This window comes from Puma concolor, chromosome E3, assembly GCF_028749965.1.
Source record: "Puma concolor isolate L17-30 chromosome E3, mPumCon1.1.hap2, whole genome shotgun sequence".
Classification (NCBI taxonomy): Eukaryota; Metazoa; Chordata; class Mammalia; order Carnivora; family Felidae; genus Puma; species Puma concolor.
The window spans coordinates 5,814,652-5,840,977 of NC_141682.1; the positions used below are offsets into that span (position 1 = coordinate 5,814,652).

The 26,326-nt window shown below is 45.8% G+C and overlaps 1 protein-coding gene across 2 annotated transcripts in view; it reads left to right on the forward strand.

Moving 5' to 3' along the window:
• The first annotated feature begins 4,785 nt into the window (after window positions 1–4,785).
• LMTK2 (lemur tail kinase 2) overlaps window positions 4,786–26,326 on the forward strand; it is an 82,075-nt gene continuing 60,534 nt past the window's right edge. Inside the window, exon 1 of one of the 2 annotated variants that reach the window (XM_086691956.1) lies at window positions 4,786–5,189. In XM_086691956.1, the coding sequence (XP_086548082.1) occupies window positions 5,102–5,189 (88 nt within the window). In that variant the 5' untranslated portion in view covers window positions 4,786–5,101. The remainder of the gene's footprint in view (window positions 5,190–26,326) is intronic. The other variant, XM_086691957.1, reaches the window with a different exon arrangement.

A 26,326-nucleotide genomic window follows, 5' to 3' on the forward strand; every position in this document is an offset into this window, starting at 1 on the left:
GGACTCTCAGTTCTATTATTTGCTCTGTATGTCTGTTCTTATGCCAACATCACATTACTTTGATTACTCGACCTTTGTAATCAGGAAGGATGAGTCCTCCAACTTTGCTGTTTTTTTCAAGATTGTTTTAACTATTCTGGGTCCCTTGAATTTCAATATGAATATTAGGATAAGCTTTTCAATTTCTGCAAAGAAGCCAGCTGGAATTGGATGGGGATTGCACTGAATCTGTAGGTCAACTGGGGAGTGTTGCCTTCTTAACAAATATTTTTTTAAAGATTTTATTTTTTATTTTGAGAGAGAGAGAGGAAGAGAGCATGAGTGGAGGAGAGGGGCAGAGGGAGAGAAAGAATCCCAAGCAGGCTCCATACTCAGCATGGAGACTGATGCAGGGCTCGATCCCACAACCCTGGGATCATGGCCTGAGCTGAAATCAAGAGTCGAACACCCAACAGGCTCTACCACCCAGGTGTCCCGCCTTCTTAACAATATTAAATCTGGGGCACCTGGGTGGTACAGTCATTTAAGCGTGCAACTCTTTAAATTTTTTTAATGCTTTTTAACATTTTTATTCACTTTTTGAGAGACACAGAGAGACAGAGCACAAGCGGAGGAGGGGCAGAGAGAAGGAGACAGAATCCAAAGCAGGCTCCAGGCTCTGAGCTATCAGCACAGAGCCGGATGCGGGGCTGGAACTCAGGAGCTGTGAGATCATGACCTGAGCTGAGGTCGGCCATTTAACCGACTGAGCCGCCCAGGCGTCCCTAAGTGTGTGACTTTTGATTTCGAATCAGGTCATGATCTCACGGTTGGTGGGTTTGAGCCCACATTGGGCTCCATGCTGAGTGTGGAGCCTGCTTGGGATTCTGTCTCCGTCTCTCTCTGCCCCTTCCCTGTTCACGCTCTGTCTCTCTCAAAATAAAGAAATAAACATTAAAAAAAATTAAATCTTCTGATCCATGAACATGGAATATCTTCTATTTAGTCAGGTCTTCTTTAACGTCTTTCAATCAACTTTTAATTACTTAGACACGGCTTCCTTTAGTTCCTTGAACATATTTGTGACAGCTGATTTATTTCAAAATTAATTTTAATAGGTTTTTCTTGTTTTATATGTTTTGTCTGTCAAGCCCACCTTTTCAGCCTCCTCATGGGAAGTTTTTACTTACTGCTTTTTCATCTTGGGTATGGAGCATACTTTCCTGTCCCCTTCTGTGTCTTGCCATTGTTCCTTTCTCTCTTTCTTTCTTTTTAACTGGACCTTTAAAATCACGTAATATGGCGACTCTGGAAACCCGTTTTTCCTAATACCTCCCTTCCCCAGAATTTGTTTTGTTGTCGCTGTTTGTTTTTGTTTCAACAACTGCTGCTGCCACCATCTGTTTGTTTCGTGACTTTCCTGGACTGATTCTGTAGTCTGTATTTTTTGTGTGTGGCCACTGAAGTCTCTGTTCAGCTAGCTTCACGGTCAGCTAATGATTACCTGAAGATTTCCTTAGATGCCCTGAACGAATATGTCTCCTCAATTATGCTAAGAGTCTCTGTGTGTGTATCAAGCCATGACTTCAATGCTCTCCAGCTTGAAATTCCACCCCAGCCTCCACTTCCTGCTTGCACAGAGCCTCAAGATCAGCCAGGGAGAGATTCAGGCCTTCTCATGTCTTTCCTGGGCGTGTGCACAGCCTTTGCATATGCACATAACTTTCTAGATTTCCAGGAATATATCAGAGCTTTTAGAAGCCCCCAGTGATACCTCGTTCTCTAAATTTTCAAGTTTTTGATCAGCCAACAGGTATCATCGGCTCAGGAAGCTCGATGCTCAACAGTTACTATTGATTATTTTCAACAAACTGGGGAAAGGGGTGTTTGCACTAAGGGAGTCCTGAGTCATAGCAAATAAAGACCATTCTTGAGAATGGTGTCTTTCTAGGGAGCTGTCTGATGGGTCCAACACTGTCAGTTCTCTGGAGATGCAGTTTTGGGGGGACCTTCACACCTGTTCCCTCCTGCAGCTTTTAGGCTGCTCGTTTTCACAGCTACTCTGGTTGTGAGGCCACTGGTTTTTAAGGCTCCCATGGAGGTTGGGGGGCAGGTAGAGAAGAGTAGGAATACAGCAAGTGAAAATGCCACAAAGCTCAAAGTTTTTACTGAGATTCGGCTGTTTTTCTTTAATAACTACTCCTTGTGCCGTTGCAAGCCTTTGGCTAATTTCTAGAGTCCTGCAGAAGTCAATTTTGACCATTTTTGTCAGTGTTCTCATTGCTTTTCATTCTGGAATGCTTCTCCTCATCACCTTTGTTTTATTTATTTATTTTGTGAGAGAGATAACGTGCGTGCATGCACCTGAGTGAGGGGCAGAGAGAGAGAGAGAGAGAGAGAGGGAGAGAATCCCAAGCAGGCTCTGTGCTGTCAGCACGGAGCCCAATGCAGGGCTCGATCCCCTGAACCGTGAGATCATGACCTGAGCCAAAATTGAGAGTAGGATGCTTAACCAACCGAGCCATCCAGGTGCCACTATAATTTAATTTGTAACAATGGCTGTGTCTAACAACTGGCATGCAAAATTCCTGAAGGGTTCACAATACCACTGGCAGAACCCTCATGGATGCACCCATGCGATCCAGCTCAGCCCTGCAAACACTTAGGATATCTGCTGGATGCCAGACCCTCAGGGATGCATGCTCATTTAGTACTAAACTAACTCCGTATCTCTCAGCACCTAGCCCTCAGTCACTGCTGGCAGGACAACAATGCCAGTAGGGTTGTCCAATTGATGTCTTGGCATGGAAGAAAAACTGGAAAAGGCTGAGCACAGGTGAGAACAGCTATAGGAACACACCCCAAGATATTGCTTCTAAGCTTTAGGGATCTAATCCCAAATTGCGCCTAAGGCTGTTTTCTGATTGCCAGGTGAAACGAAACAAAGCAAACCGGTCGGTGTTCAATTGTTTTATAAGTTCTCGACCGAATCTTCAAGAGAAGCACTGGGCAGAGGTATGAGTGGTGAGGTGGGTGGTAAAGGTTTCCATTAGACACTCTCTGAGGAATGTGTACCTTAACTCCTGCTCTGTGAAGTGAGAAAAAGAAGTTTTTAAAAAATTTCGGGGCTTGGGGTGCCTGGGTGGCTCAGTCGGTTAAGCATCGGACTTCGGCTCAGGTCACGATCTCGCAGTTCGTGAATTCGAGTCCCACGTCTGAGCTGTCAGCACAGAGCTGGGAGCCTGCTTTGGATTCTGTGTCTCCCTCTCTCTCTGCCCCTCCTCTGCTCGTGCTCTCGCTTGCTCTCTTTCAAAGAATAAATAAACATTAAAAATTTTTTTTTAAGATTTGGGGGGCTTGCTCAAATAATAATGAAACCCGCTTTGGGATTGTGGTCTGACATGTTGCTGTTGGGGTGCACTTTAATTAAAGATTGACAACCACAAGTTTATGAGGCAGGGCCTCGCTTGGGCCAGCCCTGCTGCAGATAAGCATGGTGACTCCCCTCCATACAGAGCATGAGCATTCCCTGGCTTCCTCAAACTCAAAGTCTGGAGCTTCCTGAGGGAAGTAGAAAGACCACAGAGTGATTGCATCCCTTTCCCAGACAGAGATCTGTCTGCCTCCCCTTTCCCAAACAGAGATCAGCAGACAGGCAGGGACGCTTAACTCAGTATTTCACATTCCAGCTCTGTGTTTACTTAGGTGTTTATTGGCTTGCTTTAATCATTGAACAAATATTCCCTGGGGCATCGCCTGTAGGTCCAATGCTGGGCTAGCACCGCAAGAGCTGACATTTAGGATGGACATTTGAGGAGTTTGGAGAACTGGGCTCCCCTGCTCCATCTGATAAGATTCAAATAAGTCCCTCTCATGCACAAACTGGTGCGAGTGCCAGAAAGGCCTGGCCTTTTCCCAACCTTCAGGTCTCTCACTACTATGTTACTTCTGCCTGGAAGGTGCTTTCTCTACCCTTTCTGCAGGACTATGGTCTCTCCTCCCCTGTTGTCTGGACCTTGTCTCTTGGTGGGAAGAGGCCGGCACCTGGGAGTGCCCAGCACCAGGACAGGGCGCCGTTCCATAGGACACAACTACTCAGCGCCAGGCCCTGTGCCAGCCCCCGGGGGGACTCCCATTGACACAAGCGCAGTGCCTGTCCTCAGGGAGCTTACAGTCACAGGAACAATAAAATATGGCAGCTGGGATAGCAGTCTGTCCAGGGCCAGGGCGAGGCACTAGGAGATGCTAGTCATTTCTCCCGGGGCTGGGAGGGGTTTTCTTAGATGACGTCATCCTTTAGGTGACTCTTGACAGATGACAGAGAGTGTGCCAGGTGGCCAAGAGAGGACAGGAAGGGCACTCTTGGTGAAGGGAACATCTTGAGCTCAGGAGCTGAGTCAGTGAGTGTGAGGGGAGAGCCATCCTATTCTTGTTGGACTGAAATAAAAGCCCAAGTATTCTTGATGGCTGCTAAGATGTATAGGTCAACCTAAGGAGAGAAGAGCCTAAAACGGCTATGCCAAGTAAAAAAGGCAGAAGACAAAACAGGCCTAGTTTTGCTCGTTTTAAAATACTGAAAAAAAATGAGATGGATTCTGAATGCTTTTTATTGTCTTCTTTATACTTCCCTGTATTTTAAAATTTAAAATAATTGTCGGCCTTACCTGCTGCCCACGCACTCCTCGGTCTGCAGGGGGCGCACCGGCGGCCACCCTCCCTCTTTCAGGGTGGTGGGCGGGGCCTCTGGGGCCGGTGTGGAACGGACGATTGGCTGGCTGGGCTGTTTGTCACGGCATCCCGCCCCCACCCTACGTCACATGACGCAGCCCATCATGGCGGCAGGAGCGCGGCTGCCCTGGCCCGCGGCTCCGCAGGGCTGCTGCCGTTGCTGCTGTTGAGAGGCGGCGGCGGCGGCGGCGGCACAGACGGGCGGGCGGGAAGGATGGTGTTTCTGTGGCCGGGGCGGCGGGTGCGGACTAGGAGCCGGGCTGAGGTTTGGCCGAAGCGACGTGTGCTCAGGAGCAGCTGGCGCGGGTGCCGCTGAGGCAGGCAGGACCGACTGACGGACGGACCGACGGAAGGAGACCCGAGAGCCGGCCCTGGGGGCCGTGCAGTGGGCGAGATGCCGGGGCCGCCGGCGTTGCTGCTACTGCCGCTGCTCCTGGCCGCCGGCAGTGCCGGGGCCGCGCCACTTCCGCAAACAGGTGCAGGTGAGCGGGCCCGCTGCGGGGACGCGGCTGCGGGAACCCAGGCTGCGGGGCCGCTGCGACGGCGGTGGCAGGGGAGGAGGCGGCGGGCCCCGTCCGGCGACGCCGAGGAATCGGAGGGCCTGCCAGGGCGGGAGGCCCGGGGAAGCAAGCGATTAGGGAGGTTTCTGCCGCAGGGGCGTGGGGTGGGGGAGCGGGCAGCCTCTCCAGGGCCGAAGCGGGGGCGAGGCGATGCGGTTGGGCCCGGGGAGGGCGGCGAGCCGGGCGGCAGCGATCGACCCCTCCCGGCGTAGGCTGCGGTACCTGCTCTGAACCTGTTGCCCGGAGGTCCTCAGCCTACATCCCTATCTGGCAGTTCTGCTTCCCTTTCAGATGTCACCTGCCTTCTGTGCGTTTCTCACATCTTATATTAAGAACCGTTTCTTAGCCCTAATTGTACTTGAATGCAAATGACTTAACGAACTGTGCGGAGTTTCATTCGCTCCCTGCAACTTGTTCTGAAGTTGTAAATTGATTTTAGACGCTGTGCTTTTTTTCGGATTGAATCTCAAGGAATGAAAAGGAAACAACTCTGTAAATATTTCTATTTTAGGAAGCCAGTGATTAGAGTAGCAGTCTTTGAGTAACTATTGACAGAATGGCCCAAGGGTGATTGAAGTTTCTATTTTAGCTACGTCAGTGTGTGGTTTTCTTTTCTTTTTCTTTTTTTCCTCCCCATTTTCTCGACATCCTCTTCAGTTGTGGTTTATTTTCCCAGATAAAACTTTACCCGAGGAAAGCATCCCAAGTTGAGTCATTTTTTTTTTTTACAGAAAAAAAAAATCTGGGTTAAGATCTAGTGCTTGTCTTTGAAGTAAGGAGAGACTGAAATTTCATAGATTCATGAAATTTTGGAATTGAAAGAGTCCTTAAAGAAAATTTAGCCTGATATCTTTGTTTCTCAGTTGAAGATACTGAGGCCCTGGGGGGGGGGGGAGGGGGTCAAATGACCTACCCAAGGTGACACAGCTAAATTGTAGGCGGAGCCACATCTAAAACCCATGTCTGAGATTTCCCTAGTTGTGTGATTTTTCCACTTCCCCACCTTAGGTCTTGTGTTTCGGAATACTCTTGAGGTTAAGAGTTATTTTAATACGATGTTAACTGGGTACACGATGTGGAAGTTCCCTTCCCCAGTAAAGACAAACACATCCACTATGCAAGTTATAAATAATGTTTCCAGAGCTACACCAAGTTCTGTCATTGAGTGCCCTTTAGTTGGGTATTAACTGTTATCATTGTACCACGTAAAGTATCGCGAAATTTTTGCCACTGCCTTAGATCAAATATTTGTTAGGTGAATTCTGTTTTCTGATCTGATAGACAAGAAAAGTGAGTGTTATGAGAAGTGTATGCAGCCCAGGTATGAGTCACAGAAAGTGACAAAGTTGTAAAAGACAATACAGAAGAACGTGGATGGTGATATTGAAACTGATGGTGAAATTGAAAATTAGCACCAGAGTAGGATAGTGTGTAAAGAGTATTTATGTGAAAGGGATTCAAGAAGTTTCCAGATGACTTTGCACTTAAATTTTTATATATTTTGAAAAACAGACTCTATGTGGGAACCTATGGGAATGTGTCTCCTTATAAACCTCTTCTTAAAAAGAAAATTTTTTTTAACGTTTATTTATTGAGAGAGAAAGACAGAGCATAAGCATGGGAGGGGCAAAGAGAGAGGGAGACACAGAATCCGAAGCAAGCTCCGGGCTCCGAGCTGTCAGCACAGAGCCCGATGCAGGACTCAAACCCACAAACCACCAGATCATGACCTGAGCTGAAGTCGATGCTTAACCAACTGAGCCACCCAGGTGCCCCTCCTTATAAACCTCTTAACATGATTTTTGCTCCGTTCTTTCACTTTCACCTCCATTTTTACGGAGGTACAGATCAGAATATTGGAGGTTTTGGGGGGAGCATTGTAAAACAAGACAATCAGGAAAAGTCATCCACAAATAGAAATACCAAATTTTGGCATGAATAAAGCATAAAGAAATACGTGGTGACTTACAGCAGCTTTTGCAGATTTTCCCTTCGTATTCTGTTGCTCAGAAGGAATACAATTAGACATGTGGCATATGAGTGACAGGTCCCTGGGGTTAAATTCTGTGGAAGAGGTGCTCAGTCACACATAGATTTGTGGGTTTGTGTTTCCATCCAAAAGAGATTATTAATCCTGGTAATGGAGACGGATTCTTGATGAAGATGTGTGTGACCAAGAAGAATAAAGAAACCTTTGAGCTGATCCTGATAAGTGAGCTCACTGGTTAAGAGAGAGGAGCCCGTCTTGAACATGTATGTGAGCTAAAAGAGCAGTTAAATGTTGGAAGCGTTGTAACCCTCAGGCCTCTGATTCTGTGGGGACTGCGCTCCACACAGAAGTAGGGCTGGCCATTTCCAAATTCAGGATACATGCCTCGCATGTAGTCTTTTGCCTCCTCGGCTTTGTTCTTTCCACTTAAATTCCAAACTGCTTGATAGTGCCTTGGAGAAAGCGTGGCTTATCAAAAATAGGTTGGAAAAAATACTTGAATGTTTTCCTTTGCCAGCCCATTTGCATGGGGGGAAAGAGATGAGGCAGTTAACTAAAATTCAGCCAAAATTCATCCAAAATTCATTTCTAGGTTTCGGAAGTTGAAAAGGGTATTTACCCATTCAGTCATAATTAAGCTTTGTAAATACGTGGATTGCCTTTGCCTATCAGGCAAGAAGCCTCTTTCTTTCTTTTTTTAAATATATTTAAAAAATTTTTTTAATTATTTTTTTTTTATTTTTGAGAGGCAGAGAGAGAGAGAGAGAGAGAGAGAGACAGAGCACAAGTGGGGGAGGGGCAGAGAGAGAGGGAGACACAGAATCTGAAGCAGGCTCCAGGGTCTGAGCTGTTCACACAGAGCCCAACGCGGGGCCCGAACTCACGAACCGTGTGATCATGACCTGAGCCGAAGTTGGACACTCAGCCGACTGAGCCACCCAGGCACCCCTCTTTCTTTCTTTCTTTCTTTCTTTCTTTCTTTCTTTCTTTCTTTCTCTCTCTCTCTCTCTCTCTCTCTCTCTCTTTCTTTCTTTCTTTCTTTCTTTCAGTTGGTTGATATACAGTGTTATATTAGTTTCAGGTGTACAAGAAAAGCATTTAATGCTTGATCTTTATTTTGGGCCTGTCTTTATTGCTCTGGGAGTCGCTCCTGCCCTCTTTGGGAGCCTTTTCCTGAGAATGTGTATTTCTGCAAGGGCCCTTGCTGGCTGTGTAGACGGAGATCGTGTCCGTCCTCACTGGAAAGCTTACATAAAGGGAGAAAGTCCACTGTTTTCACACACCGTTAAACGACCAGACTAAGGTTTCAGTTGAGAAATTCTTTTCTCCATTCCTAGTGACGAGGTCATTCTTGTCTTAGAAAACACTTATGTACCTTTTGTGAGATTCTCAGTCACATCATAGAAAGAGATAGTATATTTGTATGCATTCCCCTAAGTCCCCTGTTTGTTATTAATACCAGGATAGTGGTTAGACCGGGAAGCCCACTTCTGTTGTCCTGTGGCATATTAGGTCACAGAGTACAGAGGAAGCTGTTAGCAGTTCCAGATAAAGGAGCTCACGCAAGTCTGTGAAGCCAGTGGGACTCAGCTACTTATTAAACAGCAGCTAGTGAAACCGGGGCTCTCATTTTAGATTAAACAAACAGCCTTGGATCTTGAGAAAGATTCTGCAGTAAAGGAAGTGCTTTCTAAAGTAAATTCTAAGTGTGAGTTTTTGTGTTTATTTCAATGGCATCTGAGAAATAAAAATTATTTTCAACAGGCTTTTCGTGCTGATTATCTCAGGATTTATGGCTGTGAGGCTCAAGATTTCATTTAGGTTGGGAGTGTTGGTATTTGCTCTCAGTTGGTGGTATTTTTGGGGTAACTAAGTATGTTCATTTGCACAGTAATAGGAAGTCTGTCCAACAGTTTTGTAGCTGATGAGCATTGAAGTTATCAAATCTCTACAGTTTTGCTGATATCAACGTGCTGACTGTTCATGCAATTGTCTTGAAATTTAGAGAGTCCTTGGGTCTGCTGTGTCAGATAACAGCTGTACATGTAATAAAAAAGATTTGTAACATAAATGAAATGTAAGGGGTGGCCAGGGTTCTGAAGCAAACAAGTGAGTCCTCAAAAAAGTCCTTATAGATGGACGTATAAAAAGAATCCAACCTTTCAGTCCTGTTGAGAGTGTAAGTCGTGAACCAGTCACAGGAGGAGCGGGTGTTACGGACAGAACTTGGACTTTGGGAGGTAGTCTGGGTGGGAGGCCTTCCTTTGCCGCTTCAATAGCATTGAGACCTTGGGCCAGTTACTTGACCTCTCCAAGCTTCTCAAAACTCAACTCAAAAAAAAAATGATGAAGGGCACCTGGGTGCCTCGGTTGAGCGTCCGACTCTTGATTTTGGCTCCGGTCATGATTGATCCCAGAGTCATGGGATTGAGCCCTGCATCAGGCTTTGCACTGAGTGTGGAGCCTGCTTGAGATTTTTTTCTCTCTCTTTCCATTTCCCTCTGCCCCTTTCACCAACTCACGCGTGCGCGCTCTCTGTAAAATAAAATTAAGGGGTGCCTGGGTGGCTCAGTTGGTTAAGCGCCTGACTCCTGATTTCGGCTCAGGTCATGGCCTCATGGTTTGTGAGATTGAGCCCTGCGTTGGGCTCTGTGCTGACAGTGCGGAGGCTGCTTGGGATTCTCTCTCTCTCTCTCTCTCTCTCTCTCTCTCTCTCATTCTCTCTCTCTCTCTCTCATTCTCTCTCTCTCACTCTCTCTCTCTCTCCCCCCCCCCAAATAAATAAATAAACATTTTTTAAAAATTAAAAAATAAAGGGATGATGATATTTACCTAACGGGTTTGGGGAGGGTGAGGTCGCATCATGCTGGTGCGCCATGTCGGCCACGTTAGGTGTCTTCATTGCTTCAGATTTCCCTGTAAAATTGGTGGGTTACTGTGGCATCAGCTAATGGTGAGTGGTATGGTTCCAAGAAGGAACTCAAAGTGGTAGCTGCTTATGGCATGCCCAGAATTTACTGAATTTAAAAACCTTTGTTACTTAAAATAATTTGCTGTGTGATGGGTGAGGAAGAGATCCTTTACAGAGAAGTCTGACTTATTTAAGATGATCTGGATTAGCCCACTTTTATGTAATAAACCCGTTTTTAAATGTCAAGATAATTAAAGCTCTTGCACGTGAACAGTTTCTGGTTTTAATGTACTTAAAGGAACTGCAGGCAGTGGAGGTTGAGTTGATCCCAAACAAAATGTATACTCCCACAAAGCGTCCCTGAAGACAGCCCGTTAAGCTGGGCTGTGGTGGAACCACCACAGGGCTGAGACCTTCCCTTAGACAATGTCATTTGGAGAGATGACTGTGACTTGCTTCCTCTCTGTCTTTTAAAATCATGTATTTTTGTAGCCTTTTTTTTTTTTAAGTTTATTTATTTCAAGAGAGAGAGAAGACGGAGAGAGAGAGAGAGAGAGAGAGAGAGAATCCCAAGCAGGCTCTGCACAGTCAGCATGATTCGAGGCTTGAACTCACAAACCGGGAGATCACGACCTGAGCTGAAGTCAGGTGCTTACCTGACTGAGCCATCTGGGCACCCTGTATTTTTGTAGCCTTCTAGCTGTGTTTTACTCTTCTTAAAAAAGTTTATTTTATTTTTTTAAAGTTTATTAAAGGAATCCGCACCTAACGTGGGGCTCAAGCCCATGACCCTGAGACCCAGAGCTTCACACTCCCTCAACTGAGCCAGCCAAGGTGCCCCTTAAAAGGTTTATTTATTACTCAGGGACGAGGAAGGAAAGATTAGAGGAAAAGTTGTACAGACACTCCTGGTCTAAAACAGATTGCTACATCTAGGGTCTTTTTTAGATTAGATTCTCAACTTTTCTGTAAATCTTCATATGAAGACGCTGTAAGAGAAAGCTGAGGAAATATGGTAAAATCAGCGTGTCACAGCAAAATATTGGAGTGAAGTATTTTTAAATTGTTAACAAGTGACTAATTTGGAACCATGCCTCGGCATTACAGTTATTTGCCACAAAGAACAGGCCTATCAGAAAAATAACCTCAGTATTTTTTTAAAAAGGTGTTTTTTCCCCCAATGGTTAGTATAAGGCAGAGATTCCAAATTTCATTTGACTTTATTGTGATTCAAATGGGAGAAATTAGAATTGTTAACACCAAATGCGCCAGGTGCCCAAAACCACAACGTGGGGAGTGCCTCACCTCTCAAGGTCTCCCTGGGCTCATCCTCATCCAGACCAGTGCTCTGCAGTCACCCCCCCCCCCCCCCCCGACGGCAAAGAGTGACTTTGTACACTTCCACCCTCCTGGGGCTTGGGGCATGGTGGTGACACCTTTTGTTTTTGACAATTTGGCGGATTTTGCATTTCACTGTGTAGTATGTTTGTGGAAAAGGCTTAAATTACCATCGATTTCAGGTGTGCTGAAACCCTGTGCTGTGGTGTGGCTAGGGTAGCCCCTGGCCTGCAGCATCTGACCCCAGTTTGGGAAGCGTCGGTCAGGAAAGGTCATGCGCCTGGCGGGGCATCGGCGGTCCCTGCCTGTCCTCACGCTCTGGCTTTCATGGCACTTTAAGAGCTAAGTTAGTCTGCTTTCGTTTGCAGGTTATTCTGTGCGAATTCCTCTCTCCCAGCTCACCATATATATTCTGTCTGCGGTAGGCTGGCTCTTCCTAGCACCTCTGTGTGCTGCCGTCTTTTTCTTTCAGTTCTTTTCACCTCTTGGCAGCCCCAGTGCCCTACCAAGACCTCGCCCAGACCCCAGAGCTTTCTTCCACCAGTGACCTCCCACTAGAAGCGTTTACTTGTGGGACATGATGTTCCATGGGGTGCGGGACGGAAACTTTGGAGCTTCAGCCTTTAGTTTTCGTTTCATCCTTTAAAAATGTTGACTTACGTGACTTTTAAAGGTACAGAGTATATTGGTACACTAACACGTTTTATGGTTTGTGAATCAATGCCCATGAAGTGGAAGGAATGTGAAGAAACTTCACCAACGGGCTCTGTGATCGGAAAAGGTTTGGGTTGCCTGTCCCAGTCTCCCATTTGCATTTAGCAGCTGCCACCTGTTTCTTCAAGTCCCGTCTCTTTACCAGGACTGCAAGGACTGTGTCCTGCATCCTCGGTGTTTCTAGTATCTGCACGATCACAGGCCGTGGACGCTCAAAGGTTGTGTGTGAGGTTGGTGAAGACGGTGCTGGGGAACGAAGCTTGCAGACCAGTACTCCAGAGAGTGTGGGAGCCAGAAGGAGAACATGTCAGCCTAGAGCCTCTCACGCTCCCGCAAACTTTGCTTTTCATCCGGCCACAGCCCACAGCCCGTTGCCTGGAACAAGGCCATTTATAGTGGCCTTATTTTTTTTTTTTTTTAATTTTTTTTTAACGTTTATTTATTTTTTTGGGACAGAGAGAGACAGAGCATGAACGGGGGAGGGGCAGAGAGAGAGGGAGACACAGAATCAGAAACAGGCTCCAGGCTCTGAGCCATCAGCCCAGAGCCCGACGCGGGGCTCGAACTCACGGAGCGCGAGATCGTGACCTGGCTGAAGTCGGACGCTTAACCGACTGCGCCACCCAGGCGCCCCTAGTGGCCTTATTTTTAATAATAAACCTTATCTTTTAGAACAATTTTATTTTTTTAGTATATTTTAAGACTTTTTTTATTTATTTTTGAGAGAGCGCAAGTGGGGGAGGCACAGAGAGAGAGGGAGAAAGGGTCCCAGGGGGCTCTGTGCTGACAGCAGCAAGCCTGATGTGGGGCTCGAACTCCCGAGCCACGGGATAGTGATCTCAGCCGAAGTTGGATGCTCAACACACTGAGCCACCCAGGCGCCCCTAGAACAATTTTAGTTTTACAGAAAAGTTGCAAAGATAGTACAAAGAGTTCCTGCATAGGCAGGGTTTTCCCTCTTGGTAACGTCTTACATCAGTGTGGTACACTTGTCACAGCTAAGGAGCCACTACTAATAATTCATTAGTATCAACTGAAGTCCATACTTTGCTCATGTTTCTGTAGCGTTTCCCTGATGCCCCTTTTCGGTTCGGGATACCACATTCCATTTAATGTCCTGTCTCCTCGGGCTTCTTTGGTATGTTCCGCTGTTTCAGTGATCTTGACAGTTCTTGAGGAGTTTGATGTTTTTCTCGTTGGTTAGACTGGGGTCAGCTGTTTTTGGGAGGAAGACCACAGAGATAAAGTGCCGTTCTAATCACGTCCTGTCAAGGGTACATGCTTTCAGCATGACCGGTCACTTCACCACCTGACTGTGATCACCTGTTGTCAACTTTCTCCACTTTGAAGTTCCTTTTTCTTCCAGTCTCCACATGAGCAGGGGAGGGGCGGGGGCGGGGGGAGAGAGAATCCCAAATAGGCTCTGCGCTGTCAGTATAGAGCCTGATGTGGGGCTCAGTCTCATGAACCTCGAGATCACAGCCCGAGCCAAAATCAAGAGTTGGACACTCAACCCGCCGAGCCAATCACTTATTTGATGGAAATCTGTTGGCTTGGGTGACTAGTGAGACTCAAGGAAGGAAGAACAATTTAAATTTTAAAAATTAATGTCAACACCCGAATTCTGAAGAGACTTCTGCTCCTGACCACAGCACATGAATATTGTTCTGAAGAAGCTTCCTGTGAAAAGTAGGTATGCGATAACCACAAAGGAATTTAAACACTGCAGGGCAGAACACAGTCACAGCTCTAAATGGCTTTTTTTTTTTTTTTAATTTCAGTCCCTCTCTGGAAGTCAGTATAAATAATAGCCTCTTTACATTTTATAAATATCTTGTATAAATAATGAGTAAAAACTGCGAGCTGGAAGCCTGACAGTCAGATGCCAGTGTTGTGAGCCGAGAGCCTCGTGGTGTAAACATGCCAGCCCTGGACTGCCCAGGGTTCTTCCCGCCCGAGCTCAGATTAGCAAGGAAATGAAGCGAGAGCAGGCGTAACGCAGGGACATTCCTGATTCCCCAGGTGAGACGTGCACACGGCAGTGTGAGCGCCCCGGATTCATGACCTATTCAGTAACTCACAGGGCTGTTTCTTTCCAGGATAATGTCATGTCATTAACGTCTTGCTTTCAAAAAGTTTATTTTTCTAAGCTGGCTTATTTTAGAATAGCCTGGGATTTGTAGCCTATTTCATATCTTCCCACAAGTACTTTTTTTTAAGCCCGTTGATATATTTTTGTATATTTGCTGTGGATGTATTGGCATGTACAGAATAGTCTTATGATGAGCTAAAGAAAGTACGCTGTTTAATCTCTGAAACTGCTACATTGTAATGATTGTATAATGGGTGCAGTTTGATTAAGAACATCCTAGGCTCACATACTAGTGCAGATAATTCAGGACTTGTTTTTGGCAACACGTGTATGCCTTGGATGGGAGAAAAGAATTTAGTTACAGACATCTACCATAGTGATTTTTTTTTTTAAGTTTATTTATTTTGAGAGAGAGCAGGGTAGGGGCAGAGGGAGAGAGAGAATCCCAAGCAGGCTCCACACTCAGCCTGGAGCCCAACGTGGGGCTCGATCTCATGAACTGTGAGATAGTGACCTGAGCTGAAATCAAGAGCCGGATGCTTAACCGACTGAGCCGCCCAGGCACCCCCGCCATAGTGATTTTTGGGAGGGAAGCTGCTGTTATCCCATAGTGAAAACACTATTATTTAATTTTTTAAAGGCTCATGGTTTTTTTTCCTTCTTGAGGCCCATGTTTAAAGTCCATCCCGAAAACGGCCTTTTCTCTTGCTTGCTCTAGTGCATGGGAGACTTGGGTTTGACATGATAACATTGCAACCTTTAATTATAGGAAGTAAATCTCTAAGGCATCTTGGACTTAGAAGGTAGAGGAGGATGAGTTGTGCAATCATTTTGCACATTTACAATTGCTACTTTAACCAGTGAGCAATTGTAAAATTTTGTAGTTTCAGCTTTTTATTGCAAAACCAGTCTTGTGGCCTATTGGTTGCCTCTCAGATAAGCCACTAAGTTTGAAGTATTTTTCATGTTGCAGTTTCTTCCCCAAATCCCCGGTAAATTCAGCCTGTGTTCCTTTCACAAGGAAAAAAAAATGCCTCTTCCTGGTTCCACCTGGCAGTGTGCCTATATAGGATGGTTCTGTGTCAGCAGCAACGGTTACTTTCCAAGGATGCAGCCTGCCCGTCACAGCGCAGAACCCCACTTGACTCTGACTTCAGACTATTATTAAAACGCAACACCAGGACACTGATTGCTAGTGAGACACTGAAAAACAACAAACTTAACCAAAATAGTCCCCCAGGACTGCTGCATCAGAAGCCTGCTGCCTGGGTACGGTCCCGAAACCTGTAATTGAACTTCATTTTCTTTAAGAAAAGTACAGTTAACTTTAATAAAAGATCTGATTTCCAGTATTAACCATACAGGCACTTGGTAGACTCATACAATTTTAGAATGATCAATCCTCGTACAGAGAATTTTAAAGCTGACCGGCCACTTTACAGGTGAAGGCGCTGAGGCTCAGGGCCATTCCGTGTGGTGAGTTCAGTCCCAGCAGCCACTCAGTGGCAGACCTAATCCTGATGAGGGACCCTACCCGCCAGACCACCCTGTTCACCAAGTGCTCTACTTTGTACCCTTGGAACACTGCTTTGTGTGGTGTGCATGCAGAGACTATTTCCGATCGTTTCTCCTCTGGATATCCATTTCTGTTCGCTGTCTGAAAATGCGGAGATGAAACTTAATAACCATAGTTGTTGTATAGAAGATCCTTGAACTACTGAAGATAATTCCTTATTGAAAATTAGGAAACTCAAGTTCTGACTTGTATATAATGAGGCTCAGTATCCACATTCGTGTTTAACTTTTTAAAAAACAATTTGTAAGAATAACAATTTAGTTTCCACCTATGAAATGAAGTTGTACTGTTTAATTAAAGGTGATAAAAATATTTTTGGCTTAAAAATATTTTTGTTTTAAAAAATTTTTTTAACGTTTATTTATTTTTGAGACAGAGAATGAATGGGGAGGGTCAGAGAGAGTGGGAGACACAGAATCCAAACCAGGCTCCAGGCTCTGAGCTGTCAGAACAGACCCCGATGTGGGGCTCGAACTCATGGACCACGAGATCATGACCTGAGCCGAAGTCGGACGCTTAACCGACTGAGCCACCCAGGTGCCCCTAAGTTTATTTAAATTCATTCTCCCTCTGTCCCTCTCCCCCACTTGTGGTCTCTAAATACATACATACATACATACAGAAGGGAAGAGAGAAAGTAAGAGAAAGAAAGACACATTGCCTAAGTAAGAATACAATTCAATCATATTAGCAAGAATTTCACTGAGACCATAGGAAGCTAGAAAGTTTCTGAGACCATAGACTCTATATCAAAGTCCTATAGGAAAACTTAAAGAAAAAGGTAGACGTGTTTTTCTAGGGTGTTTAGGGTTCTCTCCCGTCCGTGGATCCTATCGTGCAGAAATTGTATTGGCTGAGTGCTGCGAATCCAGTACTGCCATTGACTACCTGTGCATTTCTACAGATTTCAGAGGGAAGGCCTATGGAAAGACACAATGTTCTTTCCCCTGGATATTAGTGGTACGCTGAAGTGACCACTTATGGGGGAAGAAGCCCTGGGAAGCTGGCCTTGAGTTTCTACTTGTGGAACCAGATGCTGCCTGTTCCTGAGCTGCCTTCCTGGACTGCAGAAAGATCCTGATTCAGTGCTGTTACAGACATCTGAGCACTGTGGATTGCTCCACGACCGAACTGTGCCATCAACTTAGTTAAGATTGTAGTTCATAAAATATCATCCCTCCCATTTTTTCCCTGGGGATAGGAGCACTGTAGTCTGACAGAGTTCTGTAAACCTGACATTGCTTTGGCCGGGCTGTTACCATGTTAGATTAGCTCTTCTGTGGTAGTCTCCATCCTAGTTAGTGTTTTTAAATTTTTTTTTTTCAACGTTTTTATTTATTTTTGGGACAGAGAGAGACAGAGCATGAACGGGGGAGGGGCAGAGAGAGAGGGAGACACAGAATCGGAAACAGGCTCCAGGCTCCGAGCCGTCAGCCCAGAGCCCGACGCAGGGCTCGAACTCACGGACCGCGAGATCGTGACCTGGCTGAAGTCGGACGCTTAACCGACTGCGCCACCCAGGCGCCCCATTGTGTTTTTAAAATTGGAATGGAATTGGGGCACCTGGGTGGCTCAGTCAGTTGGGCGACCGACTTCGGCTCAGGTCACGATCTCGCGGTCCATGAGTTCGAGCCCCGTGTCGGGCTCTGTGCTGACAGCTCAGAGCCTGGGGCCTGTTTCAGATTCTGTGTCTCCCTCTCTCTCTGACCTTCCCCCATTCATGCTCTGTCTCTCTCTGTCTCTAAAATGAATAAACATTAAAAAAAAAATTAAAAAAAAATTGGAATGGAATAAATCTTTGATAACCGTCTGATGGAATAGGCAAAGAGAAACAGCAATGTCACATAAAATGATCATGTTCACAGGTATTCAGTCAGCACTCAAATTATGTAACCTTTCTGCAAGTGCGAGAGAACGGTTGGGTTGGCTGACCTTGAAAATCATCTTCGAACAAAAAGAACACTTCACTGTGATTAGGACACAGCACGATATGTTTTTCTAGGCTGTTGATATTCTGGCTTCGGGGTCTTTGTGGAATTTCTGATTCATCAACTAGATCAATGCACTCTTTACTGTTCTGTGTGGTTGAGTGTATTTAGCGCTATGGTTTGTTTTCTCCTAATATTAGATTACATTAGGGAGGTTCTAGATTATTTAATGTTATTATAAATAGATGTAGTGTTATACCAGGAGGCAAGGAAAACATTTAGTGACTCAAGATTCTGTGCAAGGAAACCTTTATGATAGATGGGTTTGTCATTTTGAGGCGTTAAGTAGAAATACGTGATCTGCGGTGATCGTCTGAATTTTTTCCCCCAAGTGGTATGATGATGGTTCATTTTCCTAGGTCTCCAGGATGTGAAGCTACTTGTCAGAATACTGGACAAGGTCCAATTATTGGTCCTACCCTTACAGAAAAAAGGAAAAAAAAAAAAAAAGCCAAAACTATGTGTTTAGAAGTGGACTTTGTGTCAGGACCAGTCTGGAAGGTGGCTGGTCCTTAGCTTCCCTGAGTTGTACTGAGGTCCCTTTGTCTAGTCAGCCCAGTGGCCAGCGGTTTTCATTGTTAAGTAGCCGCTAAAATCTCTCGTGAATTTCCAGAGGCCAGAGGGTAGAGGAAAGAGAAAACAGCACAGTGACATACACATGCGGCGCTTGCTTCCCCGGTCCTGGGACCCAGGGAGGAAGGCAGCATGTGCCTCCCAAGATGGGTCCCCTGCCATTGGGGATGCTATTCCTAAATTAGTAAACGTACAGCGTTATGGGCCACGTTGAGTCCTGGTTCAAACCCAGCCCACCTCCAGTCCCTCGGAAGGTGATGGTGTTTGGAGGTCAAGTCTTTAAAGAAGTGAATAGGTTAAAACGAGGCCATTAGCTCCTTAGTTGCTAATCCAGGACAACTGGTGTCCTCATAAGAGGAGGAAATTTGAACACAGGCAGAGGTACCAAGGGTGCACAAACAGAAAGACCACGTGAAGGCACAGAGAAGGCAGCTGTCATCTGCAGGCCAAGGAGAAAGGCCTCAAAAGAGACCAACCCTGCCACATCTTGATCTTGGACTTGCAGCCTCCAGAACCGTGAGACCGTGGATTTCTGTTGTTTAAATCGCCGGGGGTGCGGTGGCTTGTAATGGTGGCCTGGGCACATGAATACACAGTGTTGAGACTAAAGCAAATTTTTTTTTTTTAATTTTTTAAAAATGTTTTTATTTATTTTTGAAGGAGAGAGAGAGAGAGAGAGAGAGAGACAGAGCATGAGCGGGGAAGGGGCAGAGAGAGAGGGAGACACAGAATCCAAAGCAGTCTCCAGGCTCCGAGCTGTCAGCACAGAGCCCAACTCGAGGCTCAAACTCACGGACCGTGAGATCGTGACCTGAGCCGAAGTCGGACGCTCAACCGACTGAGCCACCCAGGCACCCCAAAAGCAAATTTAGTGTCCTATCTTAGAAGGCATCTGTCAGGATTCCTTTTTTTTTTTTTTTTTTTCTTTTCCTCCTTCTCTCACCAGTTTGGGAGTGGAGCCCTGCTCATGTGCTGGGCTCCCCACCTCCCCCACCCCCCCACCGCCAGGCCAGCACCTCCCCGGGGGCTCCTGTGGAGGGAGGAGAGGGCACCTTTCAATTCCTGTCTTGCTGGCAGAGTGACTCTGCTCGGACAGCTTCCAGCAAAATGAACTGTGTGGAGGGCACAGGTGTGAATAAATACTCATTATCACAGGAGAATGTAAGTAGGGGGAAATCCACTTTTTGAGAAAACTTACTCCTTAAAGAAAATAGTTATACTCCTAAACATGAGTTGCAAAACGGGTAAATAAAGCATGTGGGAGTTCTCTGTGACCTGGGCAGTAAGTGGTAAACTATTAATAGTGGGAAGGGTCAGAACCACCCCAACACGGTGTCGGTGTCAGTTGGAGTGTGACTAGTAATGGGAGGAAAATCTTTGCCAGATAAGAGCATAAAATTGTCGGAGGAATGCTGCTTTCATAATCTTCCTTGTTTGACCCTGAAAGCATGTTTCTTCTGGTAACCAGTAGACGAATTGTGGATTTCTCTCTCCGTCTTCCCTCCTTTTCTCCGGCCCCTCAGTTGCCATCTTTCTGACTCCCACCCCCTCCCCCTTCTGACTGAGTGCCAGGCTCTCTGTCCTGGGCCCTGGAGTCCTTGCTGGAGTGTCCAGTCCTGGTCACTGACCCCGTTTAGCTTGCGGTCTCGCGGGGAGGACGTTTGGGCATTTAAAATACACAGTGTGATAAACCCTGCGGTGGACCGAACAGCGTGCTGGGGGCTCCAGAGGCGGGCATTCTAACCCGTGGGGCCTTGGGGCGGTTTCCAAGTTGAGATCTGAGTGGTGACGATGAACCAGTGGAGGGAGGCTGTCCGTGCTGTCAGTGCGGGAGCTTCCTGGTCCGGGAGAATGTGAATTTGCAGACTCCAAAGGGGCAGAGGGCCTGCCTGGAAGGACTGGGAGAGGCTCATGGCAGATGAAACAAGGTGCAGGGAGGGAGTTAGAGGTGATGAGAGCCCAGTGTGGAGGGCAGGTGGTCGCCGACCATGAGTGGTATTGGGGCCTGTTAAGGAGTTTGGACGGCAGGCTACAGAAAACTGGGAAAACCCAGTACAAAATTCAAGAATGTAAAGGGACATAAGGGCGCCTCCTCGTCCCCCAGCCACCCGGTTTCCTTCCCTGTTGGTGACCACTGTTCCCCAGGGGTAGCATTGTGTACACGCTGTTCTGAGCTGTTGGTTTTTGTTTTTTTCTTGTTTTCATTCAAACGTGCATCATAGAATTGGTTTTGAATTGTATTCCCCCCTCCCCACCCCGACTCAAATTCATATGTTGACATCCTAACCCCCGTTACCTCAGTGTGACCCTATTTGGGGATCGGGCTTTTACAGAGGTAATCGAGTTAAAATTAGGTTATTAGGCCCTAATCCCACATGACCGCGTCTTTATAAAGAAGGGAAATTTGGACACGGGGACGGATCCAGAGGGAAGACCATGGGAGGAGATGCAGGGGGAAGACGGCCGTCTCCCAGAAGGCAGGAGAGTGGCCTGAGCGCATCCTTCCACACAGCCCACAGGAGGGACCAGACCTGCTGGCACCTTGATGTTGCACTTGTAGCCTCCAGGATTGGTTAAGCCCCCTAGTTTGTGATACTTTGTTACAGCAGCTCTAGCAAGCTGATACACAGGAGTACAGATTGCAAGCTGTTGTATCTAGGGGCGTTGTATCTAGTTCGCCCCTCTGCGTAAACTTCGTATTTCAGTGGATGTGAAGAAATTGCTTAATAAATGGAAGACTTCAGACATACAGATCTGTGCAAGACTAGACAGACATTGCCATACTGACTTCCCCAGGGCTTTCACTCAGGCTCCTGGCTGTCTTTTCCATGCTACCCCCATCGCTTTCACTCCCCTCGTACTGTTCCTGTTTGGAAGCAAGTTCCGGACATCTTTAACCAGGTCACTATCTGTAAAAGGTAAGGACTCCTTTTAAAAACATAATCACATTATTATTATCACTCCTAGGAGAAATGAGTCATACTTCCTTAATATGGTCAATTACCAGTGTTCACATTTCCAGTTGTCTCGAGTGTCATGATTTTTTTGAGCGTGAATCATGATTCAGATGTCACCCATACAGTGCAGTTGGTTGCTACGTCTTTTCAAATCTCTTTCGGTCTCTTCACCGTCTCTCTCAACACAGTTCTTTCTCTTTAGCGTTTCTTGTACCCTTGCTTCGCTGATTAAATTCTGGTGGTGGTATTGTGTGTATGTTCCATGATTCTCTTTATTTCCTATAAATTGGTATTTAGGTCTAGAGGGTTGGTCGGATATAGGCTGGTATTTTCCTATCAGAAGGCGCATAATATCTGGTTGTTGTCTCTCTTTGCATTTAGCTATTGGTCTAAAATGTCACATTCATGAAATACTCTTTTTTTTTTTTCTTTAACAACTATTTAAAAATGTAAACACCATTCTTACATAGCCTCAGAATGGGGAGTGGTGGCCAAAGGAACCAGTCCTGGGATTAGAGGGTTTGAATTTACCTCTGGATAAGCAAACTAGTAAATAACGAGGAAATTTCTCTGTAAAAGTGTGTCAGCTAGTGCCTGAAGAAGGAATAACAAAATTAAAATATCAGCATTTTCAGTCCCTAATGGATTTGCACGTATCATCACTTGTTTTTATCTGTGGACCTTAAACATTTTTTTATTTAATCCAAAAATGGAGTCACAAGTAACTCTTCCATTAATTACATGTGTGTTCAAGTTCTGATCGAGGTTCTGGGCAGGGATTTATAATAGTTGAATTAATAATCAGGTAATCCTCCTGACTTACCTCGTAGCCATTGCCGAGAAATTGCATTCTCCAAATTACCTGTCTATAAAACAGATAATGTGTACCTACTTCTTAGAGCTTCTCAGGTTTTCTGCTTTATTAAATCAAGGACCAGATATCTATTAAAATGGTCCAAAAACTGTACAAGGATAACTCACAGAACGTGCTTTAGAGATGCCAATTATTTTTTTAATCAGTGTCTTGAGGAAGCATACTACTCCAAACCTCTAATTATCCTTGTTCTCGGTTTGTGATTGGGAAAGCAGCCTAGCCTAAAAGTGGGGAGACACTCCTGTGGTTATCGATTTGCTGTAGTAGGATATCGGTTTGCTTTATGCATTTCTGAACGCTGCAGGCCTGGACTATTGAAGGAAAGCCATCTTTCTTCGTAGTTTCCTAATACAGCAGTTGCAATCAGGAACCTTCCGGGGCTCAGTTTGTAGTTTGAACCGCTGGGGCTCGGGGATTTTAGTCGTAGTTCCCCACAACCAGAATTTACTTCCTCTCTGTGGTTTGTGCAAACCCACCTCACCTTCCAGCCTGTCACAGGTTGGTTTGATTTCTTCATTTTATGGAAGTGTTTCCTTCGTTGGTATGTAGAGGTTTTTTTTGTTTTGTTTTGTTTTTAGCACAATTCTTTGGACTAATTAAAAATTCAGTAAATAAAGTACTTTTTAAAAGTGGTACAGCTGCAAACATTTCCTCTTGAGCAGTAATTTGTAGAGGCCTTTCCGTGGCTCTGGTGGACACTGCAGTTGAATAGACCTCACGTAAATGGAAGAAATCTGAGTACTGGGGAGCAGACACCCCTGCAGTGTCTTAGCAGAAATAAGTACGTTATCATTATTGAGGTAGGGCAAAACTCGTAACTAGCTATTTTTAGCAGGAGTCTGGCTTTTCATGCCTACCTGGTGACTCACAGAAGACAGTTTTGTGAATCAGATAATTGAGCTGGCCTTCAGGCAGTTGTGATCACATTGTACAATAAATAGATGGTATGTGATCATAAAAAATTGTGGGTGAAAAAAGAGGAAAAAACTAATATCCACTTGGGGAGTTTGGAGGAGAGTCCCAGAAGTATGAACTTTTAATCAGCAACGATGGACTTTGGTTCACAGTACTTAGGTTAGGCTGTTTTCAAGAATTAAAAGTCAGCCTCCTTGAGGCAAAACAATGTGGTAGCCAGGGAAGCAAGGGGGACTTATTCTCAGCACCCCTGAACCCAGAGTCTGGCCCTGCCGCTTTCCCACTGAGTGTTTTGGCCTTGTCATTGTCCTCGTGTACGATGTGGAGCTGATGGAATTCCCTCAGAGATGTTGTGACGATTGAGTGGAATTGTGTTATATGTCATCAAATCTCAGATAACGTTGGGTTATGACACACCCTTATTTTTATGCCATTAAGAAACAAGAAATGCCGGTGTACACCAGCTTGCTTTCCTGTGCAAGATGCCCCATGTTAAGATGTGGTTGGACAAAAACTGCATCTTAAAAAAAAAATCAATAAGATGCAGTGTATATGAAAGTGCTTTGCTGTATAAGTCTCAGGAGTCATATTTAATCGTTATTATATGAGTCAGGGGAGTGCAACAAGGTTGTAAGAAGAATAAATACCAGTGGGAAGCCGAGGCCCGGCGGGATGAGAGAGCAGGTAGCTGCCAGGAGAGAGAGAGAGGAAGTCCCCTCCTTCCAGGTCGCCGTTCACAGAGAGCTGGCTCTCGGGGTCTGCCCCGCACTTAGCTGTCCACACGCACACAGGTGTCTGCTTAGGGAGTTCTTGCCCTTTGTGACACTGGACTTCGAGAGGAATCTCCAATTTACTTTCCGTGTCTGAAGTGTGGATTTTCCTCTTTTAGATTTTTATTGGTTTAGAACTTGCAGATCCTTAGCAATCTTTGGTTAACTGTGATTTTTAAGTGCAGACTTGAGCAAGGCTTCAGCCAGCCTGAGCCCCACGTGGAACAATGTGGGCTTCAGCCTTGTCCCTTCACAGAGGGACCTCTTGTTATTGGCAAGGCATTGGGTTCTGTTTGCAGTTGATTTCAGACTCCTCTGCTCTTCGCAGAGGTCATTTTTATATTCAAGAATGTGTTTTGCTCACATAGGAGTTTGGGTTAGTTTTTGTTTTCTTCAGGTGCTCCAGGTTCACTTCAGGAAAATGGTGACATTGTTCCTTAACTTGTGTCCCTGCTTTCCCCTCGGTGCACTGGGACATTGAACTTACGTGTTGTATGTCAGTTATAGCTCCACAAAGTGGGCAGAGCGGGGGTAGTTTATTTCTTATTCAAACACCACTGGGCAAAAGAAGAGCTTCAGAATAGCTCTGGTTGAATAGGATGTTTTCCAGATAATTCTTGGCCGAAAGTAAAGTTGCATTTTGTTTTGTTTTGAAAAACACTCCTTTAAAGATGTAAAAGTCATTCTACGCTGGAATTCTCCCCACCCCCCCCACCCCCCATGCAAAAAACAGGCCCCAGGCTGTAGTTTGCAGACCTCTGCTCTAGTAGAAAGCTCTTATTATGACCAAGGCTCCTTGGAGAAGTGGCTGATTCTAAAGCTGGAGAGTAGGGAAAATAGAAGAAAAGCCTGGAGCTTTCCATGAGGAGGTGTTGGAGAAAAGATGGGGCATGTCAAAAGACCCAGTAGTCAACTTGAAAAAGCTGCCAGGGGCCAAAGCTGCAATGTTTCAAGCTATGAAATAATGTTAATGATGGATTATAACCCAAAGAATAGAAAATAAATATCTGTGAGTCCGTAACTAAATAAAGGACCAGACAAATAATTAAGGGAGCAGAGACCCATCTTCCTTATGGAAGAATCCCACGTAGTAAATGTAGAAGGAATGAGGGCCATAGACGATCACCCATTAGAACATTGTAATGGTGATTGCTGCAGGTTAAGACGCAATGGCAAATGTGAAAATGAGTGTGTAAAACTTCAGGGAGACACAGGATGTTTGCACAGCCTCAAAGTGTCTCCAAATATTAATTACCTTGGTAGTGGTGACATATGTCTGTAGGTTCTATAGTGTTCCTCCCTTCAAGGAGCACAGCTTAAATCCTCTTCTCTGTGAGTGTGCCGTGGACTTTGTGACCCGCTTTTAAGGAATATGTAAAGGGGGAAAGTGGTAACTTCTCAGTGGTGACACCTGGCAGAAGCCACGTGGGCCAAGTGGCTTGATGAGGGTTCATGTCACTGGGAGCAAGTTGTGCCGGTGCTGTGTGCTCGTGACGTGATGTGACGAGAAGGGCGGTGTGCCCTGTGATATTCTAGATTCTTCCCACGTATCCGTGACCTCAGTCTAGTCGGTCAGGCAGAAGGGATCAGGCCACCCGGCCTGAGGAACGTTGTACAAAATGCTGACCGACGCTCTTCCCTGGTGTCCAGGCTATGACACCCGGGGGAAGACTGAGGAACGACGGAGGGGGTGAGATGAGTAAGCACAGCCCTGGGAGCCTGGGCTGGAGCCTGGAAAAAAAGAGGAAACGGCAGAAGCTGTGAAACCTGGATGAAGCTGAAAGTTCAGTTAGTAGTATGGCCCCGGGTTACCGGCTTCGCTTTGGTGACTGCTGTGGGGCACAAGGTGTTGATGTCCGAGGAAGCTGGGTGAAGGGTGTGTGGTGGGGCTCAGAGGGTCTCTGCAGCTCTTCCGTAAATCTAAGGTTATTTCCATATTCAGTTTTTTTTTTTTTTTTTTAAAACCCTGACTCCTGGGGCGCCTGGGTGGCGCAGTCGGTTAAGCGTCCGACTTCAGCCAGGTCACGATCTCGCGGTCCGTGAGTTCGAGCCCCGCGTCAGGCTCTGGGCTGATGGCTCGGAGCCTGGAGCCTGTTTCCGATTCTGTGTCTCCCTCTCTCTCTGCCCCTCCCCCGTTCATGCTCTGTCTCTCTCTGTCCCAAAAAAAATAAATAAACATTGAAAAAAAATTAAAAAAAAAAAAAAAAAAAAAACCCTGACTCCTTATCCTGGATTGATCATCCCCCTTATCTTGAGCATCTAGGCATTATTTTATTAACTCTTGGTCCCATTTATATTGGGTGGAAAATATGTAAAGTAAAGTTGATTTGCAAAGTAAAGTTGCAAAGTAAAGTTTGCAAA